The 19,227-nt window shown below is 59.8% G+C and overlaps 1 protein-coding gene across 1 annotated transcript in view; it reads right to left on the reverse strand.

Moving 5' to 3' along the window:
• PRDM15 (PR/SET domain 15) overlaps window positions 1-19,227 on the reverse strand; it is a 62,551-nt gene that overhangs the window by 2,975 nt on the left and 40,349 nt on the right. The window contains 15 exon segments of the mRNA XM_027583887.2: window positions 1-24; window positions 27-128; window positions 131-265; window positions 268-376; window positions 1,349-1,558; window positions 2,820-2,900; window positions 5,150-5,325; window positions 5,742-5,825; window positions 7,242-7,373; window positions 13,796-13,915; window positions 14,255-14,334; window positions 15,209-15,372; window positions 15,898-16,032; window positions 17,608-17,739; window positions 19,029-19,123. Of these exon segments, the coding sequence (XP_027439688.2) occupies window positions 1-24; window positions 27-128; window positions 131-265; window positions 268-376; window positions 1,349-1,558; window positions 2,820-2,900; window positions 5,150-5,325; window positions 5,742-5,825; window positions 7,242-7,373; window positions 13,796-13,915; window positions 14,255-14,334; window positions 15,209-15,372; window positions 15,898-16,032; window positions 17,608-17,739; window positions 19,029-19,123 (1,779 nt within the window).

Genomic DNA, 19,227 nt, shown 5'->3' on the forward strand with positions numbered 1-19,227 from the left:
TCTGCGGCACCGCACGCCATGTAGTGGGTGCTGGTCGCCGAGCTGGTTCCCCAGGGGCGTGATAGAGTTGACCAGCGTGGTCAGATTGATGAAGTGGGCCACGGACTGCGGGTTTGAGGCTTCGGGCTGGGGTGGATCTGGATGTCGTTCTGGCGGTTGTGCAACATGGCGGAGCCGCTGACGGTGTCAAAGGTCACGGTCAGGATAGTTGTCCAGCTGCAGCTGCGCTCCGGGGTGGTTAGGTGCCCAACAGCCACCGGCTGAGATTGGTAAACTGAGTCCCAGCGGCGGTGGTGATAGGGGTCACGGTGATGTTGGTCAGGCCCACTGAGCTCGATGGAGTGGTCACATTTGGGTCACCCAGGGTCACTACCACCTGCAAGGGTCACACACAATGCAGGACCATTAATAGTCTGCAGAACAGCCAACCGCAGAGCCTTCCGCTGCAGGAACCCCACGCCTGGCCCCCTGCCTTGCCCGAAGGAAGAGATAACGTCTTTCGGTGAAGGATTAAACCAAGTTAGTTTTGTCCCAGAAAAATAATTCTAGTGAAGAAGAGCAGTAAGATACAAACGGGACCACAGAGCCACTCGCTGAACCGAAAAACAAAATATAAACTCACGGGCCAGGAAAAAAAAACAGAGGAAAGTTAACAATAAGAAAGACAGAAGAAGGTGCGCTCTGAGTTTTCCGGTCGCTCCTCTCCCCACCTTGTCGCTGGCGAACGAAAACCCCAACGATCAAACTACAAAGAGCAACCCCCACATCCACGGCACCAGGAGTGAGAAAATCCAGGAGAAGCAGCACCTTCTCCACGGAGAGGAAACAACGCCAAATAAATGCAAGAATGTCTACGGTTATGATTAGCGCCCAAAACCAAGTATAGACACACGTCGGTGAGAGAATCGTGAGCCTCAAAACCAAAGAGAGCGAATCGGAGGCTTCCGTTAAAAGCAGCAGAACTGGCTGCCCACGTGCATCTCTGCTTCTGCCGACTCCCGGGACCTCGTGTGTGACCTCACCGGGCGTATGCAGCGGCCCCACTCCCACACTAAGGGGACACACGTGGGCCACTTATAACCCCAGAAACCACCCGGTTCCCATGCGGGCGGGGGCGGCTGTCCTGCACAGGCGCCACGATCAAGCCGCGATTCACAGTGACAAGTGTGACCTCTAGGTCTGAGCTGGGAAGTCGCGCTGACTCTGGCCTATGGGAGAAGTGCCCCGTGTAGTGCCTGCCACCGCGGGGCCCCGGCCAGCCTCAGCATGTCCACAGGGGTACAGGTGGGGTCCCCCCACCCCCACAGCTGCTCCCACGGATGCCCCGGCCCCGCAAGAAGGGAACCACCTGCTGGATGCTCTGCACCGCGGAGTCAGTTTCGTCCCCCACGCCTGACAGCACGGGCTCCTTCTCCGAATACTCGCTGAAGGTGGCCTCCTCCGGCCCCGGGGCTTCCGCTGCCTCCACCTCCGGCTTCTGCTTCCTCTTATGGGCCCTCCTGGCAGCTTTCATGTGCTTCCCCTCGGCCAGATCTTCCTGCTTCAGACTCAGTTCAGGCTGCAGGAACACAAGTTTTGGCAACGTCCGGGTCACTGGGCTGTGTCCCCACTGTGGCCACAGAGGTCCCAGCACGGTCCCTGGACACGGCCCCAAGGAATCAGAGTGACCACGGCACGTCTGCTCACATGTGCTTCCAGAGATGGGGCATGTTCCTGTTGGATTCACTTTCTTTCAAAAAGTGAAGGAAATTACCTATAAGTCGTATTTTTAAAAGCCACATTTTGTGCTGGAATGTGAGCATCTCTAAAGATACAGTTTTGATGCCCATTTCAGCTCTCGTGAGCTCAGCCTGAGGCTGAAAATCCATTCATGCCTGTGCTTTTGTCCCCAGGCTGAAGCAACTTTACGAGAGAAAAGGCCTTGGATCAGAACGGGTTTGACTACAAGAACATTACATCATCTCCTTTGGGGACGACTACCGTGCCCGGCCAAATCGCAACCCCAGACAGGTGCCCTGCACACTTCTCTGACTGTCCAGGGTATACTGGTCACGCTGCAGTGTGACCACATTTCCAGAACCAGGCCGATGCCACGCCTGGGCTGGGTGTCAGAGGCCATCCTGGTCACCAACCACGCCTCTGGGCCTCTTGTGCGATCCCACAGGGTGAGATCGCACCCAGCAGCAGACAGACCCCGAGGAAGCCTGCCCGTGCGAGGCCATCATGGGACTGCCCTCGTAGGGGCAGGAGGTGGGCCGTGGGCGTCTGGGGCACTGGAGAGAGGAGGGGACAGGCCTTCTCGTGCTCACTCACTACAACCCAGCACCTGAGCACAGTGCTCAAAGCACCGTTCCAAATACAGAGGTGTGACTGTGATTTTACAGTAATCGAGAGCATGACATAGTCCCTTTACAATAAACCACCATTTTTATGAAGGCATTGGTTTAAAAGTTTTTTAAAAACTAAGTTCATCTAATAAAGTTATTTTAGTTAAAACAATCTAGTTACGCTGAGCTTTTATGGAAACCACCTGTGATACTTAATTTTACGTGTTAACATGGCTGGGCTAGGGTGCCCACATGGTTGGCTGTCCAGCAAAGATGCTGTGAAGGTATTTTTTTAGATGAGATTAACACTGTATCAGTGGACTCTGAGCAAAGCAGATCACCCTCCATATCGTGGGTGGGTCTCATCCAGTCAGTTGAAGGCCTTAATAGGAAAGCCTGAGGTCCCTGAACAAGAGGGAATTCTGCTTCCAGCTCCGTACAACACCTGTTCGAGCCTCCCTGCCCCAGGCCATGGGCCTGCTCGGTGCATACCTGGACGATGCCAATGGAGGAGGCGTCGATGGTGGTGGTCTCTGGGAGGTGGTCCAGGTCATCAATCCTCACGGCCAGGACCTATGGGTGAGTACAGGTGATGAGCCCAGGATGCCGCACCGGCAACCGACTCTCGTTATTTCTCATGGTGCCCTGAGAGGGTTCCCGACCCGGTTCAGCTCAGGACCTACGCTGTGATGCTCACAAAGGACGCGGAGTGAAAGTGGCTGGGTACCACTGATGTGATCTCACCCACTGTCACCAGCACCTCATTTCCACCTCCATCATCACCACGACAACCATAACCACCAGCACCACCTGCATCGTCACCGTGACAAGCATCGACGACCCTAGCCGCACAGCCATGATCATCAGTGCCACTACCGTCACCACCACAAATACAACCAGCACCAGCACCTCTATCCCTGCCACACGCACACTCACACAGCCAGGCCTCGTGAGCACCCGCAGCGCAGCCCGCCCGGGGATCCCTCCCCGTCCCCACCGCCACCTTCTCAGCTGCCTGGGGTCACCTCCGTGACATGTGATGTGTTCCTTGTAACTACTCTCAGCTCTCATCTACCTCCTTCTCCCCTGTCTCCCACCCTAGACTGTCAAGTCCGGGAGGGCAAGATGCATCCTGTACGCCTGGCGCCCCAGGGCTCACCACCAGTGGCGGCTTCACATGTGTGTGTCTGAACAACACAGAATGACACGAGGGTGAAAGGATCCGAAGGAACGGCCCCAGCAAAAGAGGCCGGAGCCTGGAGAAACAAGAGTGGAGAAGAGCCACGGCCGCGTGTCCTCTGCCCTTCGTCCGCGAGCCCTCCCCTCCCAGCAGGCTTGTTCTGCCCGGTGTGGGCGTGCTCAGGGGGCTCGTGGTGAATGCCGCCCCCACTTGAGAAGCAGGCACAGGAAGCTAACCTTGCAGAGTGATCAACCCGTTAGGGAATGCTCTCCGACCCTGCTGAAAGGACTCGCCGGACAGACGTGCTCACTGAGCACCTCCGCGCTGGCTGAGGCCCCTGTCTGCACCCAGCCATGTGTATCACACGTCCGGGCTGCAGGGACTGGCTTACACGCTCATTGTGAATACCGGTAACTACCGAAACTCAAACAGCAACAGAGAACTCGCACAAACTGCAGACTCACCACGTGGGGGCCTGCAGCGCCTGCCCTGGGCCCTGAGACCCGGTTGTCGCAGCTGGCCGACAGAGTGGGAGGCTTGGCTGGAGGCTCGGTGCTGGTAATTTCAACACCGGACACCGCACGACGCTGTCTTCTGTTCCCCTGCGCGACCACTTACTCCACAGCATGGAGGATCGCATACGCACGTACAGCGTGTAGGACACGCTACCACGGCCACTCACACGTGTATCTCGAACCCCAAGCACACTGCTACACCGTAGCCACACTGCTCCTGCTGCAGGGCGGGGTCCAACACGGCCGTGCTGCCCCCAGGAGGACGTCAGTGACCAGGGCACAGCCCCCAGCCAGCCAGCACTGTCAGTCCGATCCAACAGACGAAGGATGGCATCCTCGGTTGGCACTCGCGTTTCCGGGCCTCAGAGAGGTTGAAGGCTTTTTTTGGGTTTTAACCTTGTATGTTTCCTCTGCACGTTTGTGCAAGCTCTGTTCCTCGAGTCTCCCCCTCAAACAGCTGTCACCCTTCCTCCTGGCAGCTTAGATCAGCTGCCGATAGGAAGGCCGAACACCTGCGTCCAGGCTTCCTCTGCTCACCCACCGGGCCTACAGCGTCCCGACTGGGGTACGGCTCTGCCAGGCAGACCGATGGATGCTTTCGTCCATGATTTCTGCCCCCAAAGCGATCTGACAGCTACGGACCCACGTGTTTTTCTACTTGTGTTTTTCACTTTGTCTCTCTTTAAAGTACGTGAATTATTTAATGCCCTGGACCTTCCTCTGGAACACACGCCCAGGCGGGTAGGGTCGGCCTGCCTCTGGGCAACTGCTCCCCCTGGGGCTCAGACCAGCTTCGGCCCCCACGGCACTGGGAGGCCCCCGTTCTGTGCCCCGGGTAAGCCACCCCAATGGGAAGGACGGAGGGAGGGGACCAGGGTTGTGCTTCTGTTTTGCTGTAATTCCAAAATTCCAAAAAAATATGTTTGAGGCTCCCCACTCATTCATTCATTCATTCACTCATTTAGTCATTTGCTCGGCGCCTCCCAGGGGCAGGGGAAGGTATGGCCCGGGCCCTGCCTCTAGGAATCCTGGCTCTGCAGAGGGGCGTCCACGAGCCAGTGCGGTAGGGTCTCTGAGCGGCGGGGCGCGGGGCAGGGAGGGGACGTGTGTGCCCGTCCCAGGCTCACCTCCGGGTGCTTGCGCCGTATGTGTCTGCTCATGGAGGCCCTGGTGGACACCTTGGTCCCGCACAGCTGACAGCTCTGCGCTTCCACCTTGTCATGGGTGAGCTGCACGTGCTTCTGCAGCATGTACTCGGTGACGTACTTCTTGTCGCACACGGAGCACGTCCACTGCTTGCCCACTTCCCGCACACACGGGGAGGAAGAGACAAGCACCGGTCACGAGCAGGGCCACCCCATGGCCCCCGGGACAGGCGAGCGCGAGCTTCACCCTCGGGCCGCACTGCGAGGGTCGTCTGCCCGGTCAGGCGGGGTTGGGGGCAAGCGGCACAGGCCGAGATGAGCAGGATGGCGGCCTTCTCCCTCACAGAGCCTGACGCTGCTCCAGCATTTGGAAATTCGGGAGTGGACGTTTGAAAGTCCTGGTGGGCTGATTTTTAAGGGGCAAGGGGCCACCCGTGGAGGCAGGACAGACCAAATGCCCTGAAAAAGCCTGCACTGTGGAGCAGATGGACAGCTGTCCCACCCCTGCACACGCACGGTGCCGCGCCAGGGACTGCGGAGAGGGGCCAAGCGCCTCACCCGCCGCCCCACTTACCTGTGTGGATGAGCTTGTGGGTCTCCATCGTGTTCCTCTCGCTGAAGGTCTTCCCGCACAGCTCACACATGAAATCTTTAATCCCTGCAGGAGAGGGTGCGCTAACCTCAGGGGCTCCCCCGGCCGAGGGTCTCCGTGTGTGCAGAGGCCACGGGGAAGGGACTGGCCAGGGGACCCCAGAGAGCAAGCGTTGGCTCCCACACTCAACCGGAGCATCGGGCGGCTTGGCGAGCGCCTCCCTCGGTGGGACTGGCGAGGCCACGGGCCCCGGGCCCTCCGTCCACTCCGCACGGGCAGAACCGATGTGCTCAGTGTTGCTCGGCACCTGCATTTCTGCAGCTGCCCAGGGCTCTACTGGTTTCGCCCCAGACCCGAGAGCTCACCTGTCTCTCGGGTCTGGGGGGGCGGGTCATTCCACTCGCCTACGGCCTGGCAAGCACGCATGGAGCCAGCAGGTGGGACCCCCACCACCCCCTTACAGACAAGAAGAGGATCCTCAGCATGCCTCGTAAACAAGGGTTTCCCCAGAAATGGAAACGAGGACAGTGACTTCGGAGGCCCACGGCGCTCGGTCCTGGGAGCGTGTGTGGAGCCCCATGTGCACGGGGCCCTGGGCTCACCGTGGCTTGCGGAGGGACAGGCAGGGACAGAGGTGACCACACCCCCGCGGCCTGTGTGGCTGTGGAGTGCAGAGTGGGACGGGAGGTGGCTCAGGACCCAGGCCCCGGGAGTGAGGATGCTTCCCAGAAAAGGCGGCCTGAGTCTCGGAAGAGCTTCCCCAGGAAGAGGACACCCGTGGTTGCCCAGTGATGGGGCGCCGGCACGCGGAGGGCGTGGGGGGGGGTCAGTGAGGGAGGTGGGTGCGCAGGGAAGCTGGACCAGATGGTGCGGCTCTCAAAACCCAGTTACGGGAGGGGACGCGGGGAACCACGGGAAAGAAGTTCCACACAGACAGAGCCGGTCAGCGGGGGTAACCTTCCCTCAGTTCCCGCGTCCCCTGGTTCTCGCTCTCACACGTTTATCCACACGCACGTCTTTTATGCGAAAAGAGCTCATAGTTGTTGCTATAGAGGCTGTTTTTTCCCTGCTGCATCACAAACCTCTATGTAAATTAATACACATCACCACTTTTAGCGGGTGCACTGTTGTTTTTCATGGACACACAGACACGTAAGACGTTCCAGCGTCTCCCACCCCAGACAAAGCCGTGATGGACAGCTGGCCCCTCGGTGATCAGTTCGTGGGCACACGCTCGGGCACATGGCTGGGTGCAAGGCACGGACCCCGCAGACCTGGGGGAGCTCAGCAAACGCCTCAGTGGCAAGCCGAGCGGGGACCTGGGCTCCTGCGTGCGTGGGCGGCGACACGGGGATGGGTGCTCGCAGGGAGGGGACAGTCTCTGACAGAGGCAGCTCCCGAGAACCAAGCGACAGGAAGCGGGAAGCCACAGGCAGCTCTCTCTCCCCTCCTATTTGCCGGCTTCCTGTGCCACGGACTCACCCGTGTGCCGCTTGTAGTGCTTGAGCATGTTGACCTTCTGCGCGAACTTGCGGTGGCACTCCTTGCACTCGTACTCTTTGATGCCCTTGTGTAGCTTCATGTGGTGACGCAGCGCGTGCTTGGTCTTCATGCCTGCCGATGACGCACGTGAGCCAGCCCGCCGCCCTGTGCCACATGTGCCACACCCCGCACACCCCCGCGGTGCCTTCGCCTCGCACACCCCCGCGGTGCCCCCGCCCCGCACACCCCCCCGGTGCCCGTGCCCTGCACACCCCCAGAGTGCCCACACCCCAATACCCCACAGTGCCAGCACCCCACACACCTCCATGGTGTCTGTACCCCAATACTCCACGGTACCCGTACCCCAACAGGTCCTGCATCCAGGACCCTCTTAAGTGCCTGCACCCCAATACCCCAATGGCACCTGCACCCAGGACCCTTCAAAGTGCCTGCATCCAGGACCCTCCACAGTGCCTGCACCCCAATACGCCCACAATACCTGCATCCAGGACCCCCATGGTGCCTGTACCCAAGGAAACCCACCACAGTACCTGCATCCAGGACCCCTCACAGTGCCTGCATTCTGGACCCTCCACAGTGCCTGCACCTAGGACCCCTCACAGTGCCTACACCTTAATACCCCCAAAGTGCCCACGACCCAGACCTGCAACAGTGCCTGATCCCCCACCCTGGGCCAGGACACTCCCCCACAGTACCCACATGCCCCCCAACCGGTGCCTCAACCCCCCACAGGGGCCGTGACCTGGACGCTCGGGCAGGCACAGGTCTTGGTGGGTGCAGAACAAGAGAACGGGGGTCAGGGCGTGGGGGTGAATCTCCTAGAGAGCCCCCTCCACCAGTGGCAAGATGGGCACTTATGCCCTCAGAGGCCCTTAGGGGTTTACTGTCCATGTCTAGACAGCTCACCTTGTCAGGGGCCTGCCCAGACCTGAGGGTCAGTGCTCGGATCGAGGGGCAGATGTGACCACTGTGACACAGCCGAGTCATCTGCTGAGAGGGGGCCAGCCTGCCTGAGCTGCTGGGGCTCCAGACGGCGTGCACACTGAGATGAGGAGTAAGTCCTCCGGATGCTGGGTGCTGCGTGGCGCAGGCGTGGACCTCCAATCCGCCTTTAAGGAAACGTACCTTTGCTAAAGGACGTGAGATAAACTACAACCTCACTAACTTGGGCCAGTGGAGAAGGGACGACCCTGGTACAGGGCAGGGGTCAGTGAAAGGGGTCCCGGTACAGGGCGGGGGTCAGCGGTGGGGGGGGGTCCCAGTACAGAGTGTGAGTCAGCGGTGGGGGTCCCAGTACAGGGCAGGGGTCAGCGGAGCAGGAGGGGGGGGGTCCCTGTACAGAGTGTGAGTCAGCGGCAGGGGTCCCCATACGGGGCAGCGGTCAGCAGTGGGGGGTCCTGGTACGGGGCAGGGGTCAGCGGGGGAGGGGTAGCGGTACAGGATGTCCACTAGGTGGGCAATGCTGTGTGGGAAGGGCTAACGGGGTTGCAGGGTGGGCAAGGGGCACTGCAGAGCAAGTGGGCAGTGGCTCACACACACAAAGCAGAATGCGTCCCATCCTGCAGGCCACAAACTGAACCAGCCAAGAGACAGTGGACAGCTAACTCAGAACCACACAGAAAGTGACCTCCTGGAGGGGCTCCAGAGTGGGGCAGACACAGACCACGGCTAGTACTGCCCTCGGTAACAACAGCCAAAGAACTGTAGTGCTGAACAGAGTCCCCACCAGGTTACCTGGAAAACTCCTCATCCTGGTGAATGTGGAAGAGGGTCTCAGCCAGCTCTGGCCCCTACTAAACCCAGACCTGGCCGAACTCAGGCCTGCAGGAGCCCTGAGCCTGCATGAACCCCAGGTCTGGCTGAACTAGGCCTGTAGGAAGCCTGAGCCTGCATGAACCCCAGGCCTGGCTGAACCGGGCCTGCAGGAACGCTGGGCCTGGTTGAAACAGGCCTACTTGATCCCCAGGCCTGCATGAACCCGGGCCTGGCTCAACCCCAAGCCTGCAGGAACCCAGACCTGGCTGAACTAAGCTTGCATGAACCCCAGGCCTGGCTGAACTGGGCCTGCATGAACCCCAGGCCTGGCTGAACTAGGCCTCCATGAACCCCAGGGCTGCATGATGAACCCCAGGCCTGGCTGAACTAGGCCTGCGTGAACCCCAGGGCTGCATGAAATCCTGGGCCTGGCTATGCTGTGAGAAGCCATGAGAACAGCCCTGCCTGAGCCAGCAGAAGGAGAAGTCTCTGAAGTGACCATCCACCAGAAAAGGCTTCCAAGACTACAGGATGGAAAGGCATGGGTGGGCCCAGCGCTGACTTCAGAAGAGTGTTTTCCCCTTAAAAAATTATTTTTAACTTTTCGATCAAAAAATTCCCCCACACTCAGTGAAAAACCTACCAGTGACCAGAGGTTAGCCCCAAGGATAGCGCTCAGCAGCCCTGCCAGGTCATATGGGCACGCTGGGACACTGCTGAGCGTGTTCGGTCACGCAGAATGGCCCCTCCCCAGTGCAGTCCCCTCTGTCTGTGCTGCCATTTGATACTCGCCTCAACCTCTGGCCCGGCTGGTACAAACCTACCACCAGGCTGCTCTCAGCACGAAGTACCACTCCCAGCTGGTGTCTGTCCATTAACAGACACCTGCCACGCCAGTGCCTGCCACGGGACCCGTCTGCTCCCGGTGCCAGAGGCTGGGCTGTGCACCAAGCTACACAGGGAGGGGGCCAAACAAAGGCCAAGCGCCACGTGGCAAGGGATGGAGAAAGCAGCATAAAGCAGGGACAGGAATGGAAGGACTGGAAGTGGCCCAGAAGCTGGCTCATCCTGTGGGGTGGACGGGGGTCCCCTCAGAGGACGCATCCAGAAGGAGTGTGGGAGGGGCCGAGAGCTACTTGGGAAAACAGCATTCCTGGTGGAGGGAAGAGCCAGTGCAAGGGCCCTGAGGCCAACGGAAAGAGTCCTCAGTGTTTCATGCTGTTCTCTGTCACAAACAGGGCTACATTATGTTTAAGCTGCAAACAGATCTTTGTACCAGAAATAAGCTGCATTTCTAACTGCAGCTAACAGTGCCAACAGCCCACCCCAACTGTACCAATGCGCACTCCCACCCGAAGTCCACGAGTCGGCCTGCCTTCTTCCCTTCACCAGCACCGGCGGCCCCCAGGCTGTGCCGGGCACAGTGGCATCTTGGCTCTGGCCCCGGTGGGACCATAGCGGAGGAGATGCATGGAAGGGAACCAGTCCCTGTTGTCTTGTTCCACACCCGCACCTCTCTCCCACAGGCATCTAAAAAATGGATTCTGTGTCACAAAATGATGCATGGTCATAAAAAGAGAATACACAGAAGGAAAGACGCAACAAAGTTCACCTCCCCATTCTGGGCCCCCCCCATCGCAGCCTGTGTTGGTGACAAACTATGCTTCTCTTTCCATTTTAAAGAAAGATCTGCGAACAGCTGTAAAATACATATGACTGCCACACGGTGGAAATTTTAAGCCTCTCTCTGTTGGGACTTGGATTCACTCTGCATCACATTTACAACTTACTCTGGACCAGCAGCTAGTTTTTTTAATGGGTAGAATTCCCAAGCCTGGACCGGGGCCGGCCCTCTTTACATCTTTAAATGCACAGAGGCTTTCCTCATGCAGGCCACACACTGCCTCCCCAGGGCCTGTCCCAGGTACTTCACGGCAGGCCGACTGATTCCGAACAAGGTATTTTCCTGGGTATCCTGCCCCATCCTGTTCCTCACCGAAACTGCTGCTCGGGCTGGGACTCACGTCACTCCGAGCAGTTTCGCCCCTGAGTAAATCCCAGTCAGGCCTAGGACGTCTAGGAAAAAATGTGAAGTAACAGTACGCGAGAGGGTTTCCTGCAACATTGCTTGTAATGAAAAGACCACACGCAAAAAAAACCCTCGATATAGAAGTAAAAGGGTCTGGTTACAAGAATCTGCAAGATAGAACCCTATCATGGTTTTGAGAGCTAAATTAAGGCAATTTTACCTATTCTGACGTGCAAACTCTCTACGATGAATTTCCAAGTAAATAAAAAGCAAAGTGCGGGGGAAAAAAAAAAAACCCAGATAAACACAAGCATTTGCTTGTACGTGGTAATGACTATAATCTGAAAGCAAAATGACTACACCAATAATTTAGTGTGTATGAAATAACGTGTTAGCCCAAGTACTAACACCAGCATTTATGAAACAATTCAGAATTCATGGAAAAAATCACGAAGCTAAATATTAAACACACTTCTAATATGACCAGGTACACAACATTGTAAGACGTGGTTCTGACTTCAGTGCCCACCCTGGGCAGCTGCCCCTGCCCTGCCAGGGAACCCAGGTATGGCTTCTGTCTGACGCCCCTGGGGGGGGTCATCCCTACCAGGTCTACCTCTGACCCTCCCCATCTCTGTGCTGCTCAACACCATTCCCTCCTACAAGTGGGGAAGGGGCTGGGAGAGCCAGGGCATCACTAAGACAAGCACAGAAACCTCTAGAATGTTCCTACAGAATGGTGACTAGTGGTTCTTTTGAAGAGTGTAACAGGTCTGAGGCGGAAACGACAACTTTACCTTGCGTGCCACCTTGCGTTACCGCGAGAAAAAAAGATTTGTTTTTGGTTAGGCGCCTGCATTACTTTTCCAGTGAAGAAGTCTGCACATTGTCCTTGCACAAAGAGACTCTGGGGGACGGACAAGAAACTGTCACCTCTGGGGAGACAGACGAGGGTCGAGGGCGGGGGAGGGGAAAGGGTCATGTTTTGCTTTCCCTGTGGGTCACTCTTCCAGGCTTTTACATGTCATCTTATTTTACACGTGCTAACGGGTTATCCAATGAGTGGCACGATGAGACACTGGTGTTCTCTTCACTCTTTTTTTGTTTAATTTAAAAAACCAAGTAAAGGAAAAAGAAAGACTTGACAAAAATATACAATTTTTAAAAAGATCTAACCGCAAAGCTGACAGCCCTGATGTGCCCCGTGTCTGCACGGGGACGGTCCTGCTGCCCTCGCCATAGACGGTGCTGGTGACAGCCTGAGAAGCTCTGTGCTCCCCCTCTTCTACACAGTTTCGTTTTGTTTAAACAGAAATGGGTTAAAAATTTACCACTGAGATGATTTTTTTTCCTCATTTTACTTACGGATGTGAGATATTTTGTTAAGAAGTTTATTATTATTCAACTAATTTCACCCGATTACCATGAAGGCCACAGTCATCCCTGGTCGCAATAAATCGCTGTTTAATGTGTACCTGGTTCCAGTCAGCAGGCAGTAAGAGCCGGGGATTCTGCATTATGTGCGCAGAACACACAGCAGTTCTTAGAATTATTTGGTGCTGCAGACAACCCTTGGCTGGGCTGCTTCCCCATTTTAAAAACGATTTACTTGTGCCTTGAACTCATCATGTCCTCTGCCTTGCAGACCACCCTATTTTCTCCCTAACCTCTCATTTAAATGCTGCCCTTGCATCTTGTTTCTCTGTGACACAAGTGAGTCAAGTCTGGGCTCCCCCCGGCCTGGCAGGCGCTCCCCAGCTCCCATGTGTCCGCTGTGCCCACAGGTGACAGACCATGCCCGTCTGGCCCGGCGCCCCCGTACCTTTCCCGCATTCGCACGGCCCCATGCCTGCCCAGCCCCGTGCCCAACGGGCCACGTGCCCCCATACCTTTCCCGCGCCCGCCCCACGCCCACCCAGCCCTGTGCCCCCACAGCTTTCCCGCGCCCGCCCCACGCCCGCACAACCCTCTGCCCCCATACCTTTCCCGCGCCCGCCTCACGCCCACCCAGCCCTGTACCCCCATAGCTTTCCCGCGCCCGCCCCACGCCCGCACAACCCTGCCCCCATACCTTTCCCGCGCCCGCACCATGCCCGCGCAACCCTGTGCCCCCATACCTTTCCCGCGCCCGCACCACGCCCGCACAGCCCTGTGCCCCCATACCTTTCCTGCGCCCGCCCCACGCCCACACAGCCCTGTGCCCCCATACCTTTCCCGCGCCCGCCCCACGCCCACACAGCCCTGTGCCCCCATACCTTTCCTGCGCCCGCCCCACGCCCGCGCAACCCTCTGCCCCCATACCTTTCCTGCGCCCGCCCCACGCCCACCCAGCCCTGGGCCCCCATACCTTTCCCGCGCCCGCACCACGCCCGCGCAACCCTGTGCCCCCATACCTTTCCCGCGCCCGCCCCATGCCCACACAGCCCTGTGCCCCCATACCTTTCCCGCGCCCGCCCCACGCCCGCGCAACCCGGTGCCCCCATACCTTTCCTGCGCCCACCCAGCCCTGCGCCCGTCCGGCTTTGTGCCTGCAGGTGATAGCCCGCGCCTCCCCGGCCCGTGCCACCCAGCCCCGTGCCCAACGGGCCGCGCACCCCCATACCTTGCCTGTGCCCGCCCCACCCCATGCCCGCCTGGCTCTGTGGCCCTGTACCTTTCCCGTGCCTGCCTGGCCCTGTGCCCACTGGGCCGCGAAGCCCGTACCTTTCCTGCATCCGCTGTGTGCCCACCCGGCCCTGCGCCCCCGTACCTTTCCCGCACTCGGCACACAGGTACTCCCGGATGTTGTCGTGCACGCGCATGTGCTCCTTCAGCATGTCCTTCCGGGCGAAGGATTTCCCACACTGCTCGCAGGCGTGGCTCTTCACACCTGAACAACAAGTGCATCAGAATGTCAACCCGCAGGTCCACGTCGGCGGTCCCAGCACAAGAGCAGTGATGGAGAAGCGTGGTGGCAGGTGCACAGCACGCTGCAGCCGGTGCGCCCTTGGCCTCCATGGGAGCTTACTGCCGGCTTCTCGGCAGTGGGAAGATCCCCAGGACCCAGGGCCATGGGGCAGGGGGCCGTGCTGGGGACGGAAGCAGTGGCAAGGGCCCAAGGACGAGAGAAGCCAGAGAAAGGCATGGAGGAGGTGCGTGTGACTGCCGAAGACTGCAGGGAGCATGGGGACACCCCGGTCCCATCCCGGTCCCCGTGGCAGGGTGCTACCTGTGTGGATGAGCTTGTGCCGCTCCAAGTTCCCGATGCTGTTGAAGATGCGGCCGCAGATCTCGCACGGGTGGATGTACCTGCGAGCGGACGGGAGCCTCAGGCAGGCCTGGCCGCAACAGGGTACGTGCACCCCAAGCCTTTCCTCCTCAAAGCGGAGGCAAGAGAGAGGCTAGGTGGACACACGAGAGTTTTGACTTCCAATAGGGCTGAACTGTGCCCCTCTAAGTCCACAGGCCACAGTCCTGACGCTCTGACCGCATTTGGAAACAGGGTCTTTACAGAGGTCGTTAGGAGAGACACGAGGTCGTCGGGTGGGTAGGGTAGTACGACGGGTGTCCTTATGAGGAGGAGAAATTAGGACACGGACGTGCACAGGTGGAAGACCATGTGAGGACACGGGGAAGGCAGTGTCTACCCACCCAGAAGGGAGGCCCAGAACAGCTGCTCCCTCCAGAAGGAACCAGCCCCGCCGACCCCTCGACCTAGGGGCCCCGGCCTCCGGAACTGAGACAGTACACTTCACTGTCGGGGCTACCCAGTGGCCCTGTGTCAGGCAGCCTGAGCCGCTCCTCCAGCCTCTACCGGGGACGGCCCCCTCACTGCTCTTGAACCCAGCACCGACTGCGGGCTACAGCAGATGCAGGGCTGGCACCCCTGGAGCCTAACTGCGGTGGGGAAAAGGGCTTTCTGGTGGTTCTGCAGGCAGACCGAGAATCCCACTGTTATTCTGTGATGTGGCCGACCCGTGTGCTGTGAGGCCAGGAGGGTGAGGGAGACGGGACCGATGACTGACAGCACGAACAAGGGGAGTGTGCTTCCCTCTAGACCCGGCCGCAGGGCTCCCTGAGGAGATGGACTCAGCCGTCAGAGCGCCTGCCTCCCCACAGGGAACGCACCCCCCGTGGCATCAGGCCCGACCCCGGAGCCCCCAGCCCCGGGGGACCTCCTCACTTCTGCACATTGGGATCTGGCAGGTTCTCGCGGTGGATGACCATGTGCGCGTGGTAGGTGGCCTTCAGGGCGAAGCGCCGGTTGCAGATGCTACAGCCATAACCCTTCTCCTTGTGCACCTCCATGATGTGCTTCAGGTACTCCTTGCCCCGGCCGAAGGTGAGCTGCCAACGGGCACACCGTTCACGCCCGGCACCTGGCCTCCCGCCGTCCAGCGCAGGACGGCCCCACGACGCACCGAGGTGCCCCGGCCGGACAGAAAGGGACGCCTCGAAAGTGCAGAGTGGGGGGTGGGGTGCAGGAGGCGGACGCCAGCCGACCTGCCCTCCAGACCAGCCCGCACCTGGGCCCCTCCCGCTGCCCACCCCCCCGACCTCCGCTCTCTCACCCCTGCCCACCGGCCCCGATGGGCGCATGGCTGCCAGCGCTCACGCACAACACGGAACCCGCACGAAGCAAGCTCCCTCGTCCCGAGCAGTGAAGCCTCATGCAGGGAGCAGCGCTCACCCGGCCAGCCGCTGCAAACATGCAGCGCGGGTGCCCCGGCCGGGTCGGCCACTCGGCCGCGTGCAGGCCAGCCCCCTGGCACCGCGGTCGGGCGAAGAGAACCAGCCCCGCCACCCCTGCGGAGCCGCCCCCAGGCCTCTGTCTGCGGGACGACAGCGGGGCGCGGAGCAGGGGGCGAGTACCTGGCACCGTTTGCAGCTGTATTTGTGAGGCTCCGAGTCCGCGCTCGTATCTGAGTTGTCATCGTTCTCTTCCGAGGAGATGCCGATCTTGCCGATAAACTCCTCCCTCTGGTGGTCGTCCATCAGCGCGATGTCCTGCAGCACAGGGAGGCCGCGGCGTTGACGGGTTAGTCGTGCCCCAGCAGTTAACGGGACTGCCCCACGCGGAGAAGGCAGACGGCACGGAAGTCCCACCCGGGTCCTGCTTGCTGCCTCCCCTGGGGCTCCCCGGGCCCCTGCATGCACCCCACATTCCGGCGGGAAGCCCACCAAGCTCCTGCCTGCATTCAGACAGTTCTGCCTGGCCCGGGGCAGCCAAGCCGACCAAGCCTCTGCCCCGCATCCCTGGGATGCAGCCTGGCCTGGGGCTGCCTGGACTTGGGAACACTAGTGTCCCCGACCGTGATGGTGGCGTCTTGCCCCCTGGGATGGGATTGGTCGTCTCTAAGGCCTCTTTCCATGTAGCCTGGCAAGGATCGCCCTAAAGTTCCGCTTTACTTCCCTGAAAAAGACCACGGGAAACACTTGACTAGTCACGTCACGGGCTAGAGAAGCCCCAGGCGAGCAGCTGAGAGGGGGCCCTGCGGTGGGTCCGTGGTCAGGTGCGGAGCAGAGGCGGCCTTGCCTGTGGGGGATTTGGCTTCCCGTCTTAGCTGCTCCCCGCGACGGCTGCAGCGGACCTGTGGCCCACCCTCCTTGCTGCTGCCCATTTCCCAGCAAAGGCCGCCAGGGTGCTGCACCACAGCTGGCCAAGCTTCCTTCTTAAACAAAACTTAGGATTCTGAGGAGGGTGGACAGGTGTCCTTTGGAAAGTTCACTATCCTGTCTCCCCTAACCCTCCTGGAGCAGAGAGGAGGTTTTCACAAGGGCCTACTGTTCCGTTTCTTACTCGCGTGCCCCTCCGTTTTCCATTAGCAGGAAAACAGCAGTGCCCCCTGGAGGAAGACTGCCCGAGGACCAGCACCTGACGGGTGCCATGCCGCTGCACCGCTCACACCGGCCAGGCCCTTTGCCTCTGCTGGGTCTAATTTAATCCTCAGGAAACCGTCCTTCCGTGGCAGGTCTCCGGGCCCCCATTTCCGAGGCTCCAGTGGTGGCGGGCTGAGGTCTAAGTCCTTCCAACCCTGGCTGAGGCTCCCGGATGCTCTTGGCCCCTTCCTCCCGCCCCAGCTTTGTCCACGTGGCTCAGCCCCTGCGATGGGGGGGCTCCCACACTCCTGCCTCGCCCCCGACTTTGATTCCCACCTGCCCAGCAAAACTCCAACCCACACCCGGGGCTGGAACTACTAGGGAAAGACACCGTGCCGTGGGCGGGTGGGCGGGCATCTCCAGGGCGCGTGCTCACCATCTTCATCTGGCCTTGGCATCGCCTAGGATTTCCTCCTTTGCTCCCTGGATCGGCCCTTCTGCCCTTAACAATGACCCCCGAATCCTCGCTGCCCACCCACCCCGCTCCCACCACCTCCTCACTGTCCTCACCAGGAAGCACCCGGAATGGAAGAAGTGTCATGTGAGCCCCGCAGCTGGGACCCGAGATGCGGCAGAGGGTCACGAGAGCCCATCGGAAGAGGCGCAATGTGGCCAAGCGGACAAGTGTTTTAGGGTGCTGACCACGAGGGCCTGCCACGCCTCCACGTGAGCTCCCTGGGCAAGGGTGGCGCTGGGCGGCACCTTGAAGTGGACGTGGATGTGGTCCCTGAGCACGTCCACACGGAAGAACTTGCGGCCGCAGATCTCGCAGGTGTACTTCTTGTCGCCATGGGTCAGCAGGTGCTTGTTCATGTTGCTTCTGCAGGAGAACACCTGCAGGCAGAGGGGCGGAACCTGACAAACCATAACCGGGCAGAGAAACACCGGACGCCTGCCCGGTGCCCGCCTCAGGGCCAGAGTCACGAGCGAACGTGAGCCAGCGATCATCTAAATACGAGCCTACGTCATCCCAGAGAAGCAGCTGTCCTCTCGCATCCACTACCAGTGGGATCTGGCTCCATTTTATTCGCTCACTTAAATACTTCACTAGGACAGGGCCTTTCAAGAAGCCAGTGTATCACAGAAATAGCCGTGATCTGAGAGTCAGTACCAAAGGAGAGTGCCACCCTTAGTCTGGGCACCGGGTTTCAGACACAATTCACGCCAACTCCCCCATCTCCCTGTTTCCGGTCTAGTGCAATGGGCCTGGAGGCTCATGCGTGGCCCCATACTCGTCTGCTGGGGTCGGGCTGGGATGCTGGGGCCCTGCGCCCTCTGGCACGGAGCTCCGGGGACGAGACAGCAACAGAGACCACCTGCAGGGCCCCACTGATCTGACAGCGTCCGTCTGGACGGCCAGTCCTGAGGCCACATAACCCAGAGAGCAGGTCTCCTCCAGCCTGCCCGACCCCACATGCTCCACGAGGAGAACACGAGAGATGAATGAAGGGAAAGGACTCACGAGGAATGGGAGGCTAGTGTTTTTATGGGACATCTCTTTTCCAGATTTTCAGGGGACTTGGGGCCAACCACCCTGTGACCACGGCTCTGGGGTGCTGGGTGGGAAGAGGACTGGCCAGGTAGGGGAGGCAGGCCTGGGGAGGGGCGGGGGCAGCAGGTGTCAGCCAGCACCCCTGTCTTCTCAAGGCAGACAGGGTTAAAGGCAAGAAGTCACTGGAAGTAGCCAAGAGCCCCAGAGCACCTGTGGCCAGGGGCGGGTCAGTTTTGTCCCTCACCGAAGTGCAGGGACCAGCCCTGATGGGACAAGGTGAAGGCCTCACCTCCTGGGCACACTGCACTCTGGTCCTCCACCACAAGGACACGTGTCAGGGGTGCTACGGAGAAGACGGTGAGCACCGGGTGGGGCTCGGGGGGAAATCGCGGCAAAGGGAAAACCAGCAGTGGAGGAGAAAGCACTTCTCAGCTCGTTCACGGGAGACGCATCTCAACAGCATGGGAGGGGCATGACACGAGTGGACACTGGAGCTCCCGATGACCCGAGCATCTGTTTTCTCCCTAAGAGGCCCCCCTCCCTTGACGCTCTGTGGGGGGAGCTCTGAGCGTTCCGGCAGGGCAGGGTGGGGCTCCCAGGTCGGATTCCAGAAGGGAGCACGGCGCCTTACCTTGCCACACACGGGGCATCCCGAGGGCTCCTTCTTATAGCGGACCAGGTTCTCACCGCCGGTGTCCAGGTCTTCTCTCTTGACCCGCCGCACTCCTGGAATGCCCGCCCCCCCCCCCCAAGCGAGAGAGTGAGTACACCGGGGCAGGTGTGCGCCGGGCACCCGCCGCTCAGCCAGCCTGGCTGCCTGGGCAGCACCA

This window comes from Zalophus californianus, chromosome 1 (assembly GCF_009762305.2).
Source record: "Zalophus californianus isolate mZalCal1 chromosome 1, mZalCal1.pri.v2, whole genome shotgun sequence".
NCBI classification, from domain to species: domain Eukaryota; kingdom Metazoa; phylum Chordata; class Mammalia; order Carnivora; family Otariidae; genus Zalophus; species Zalophus californianus.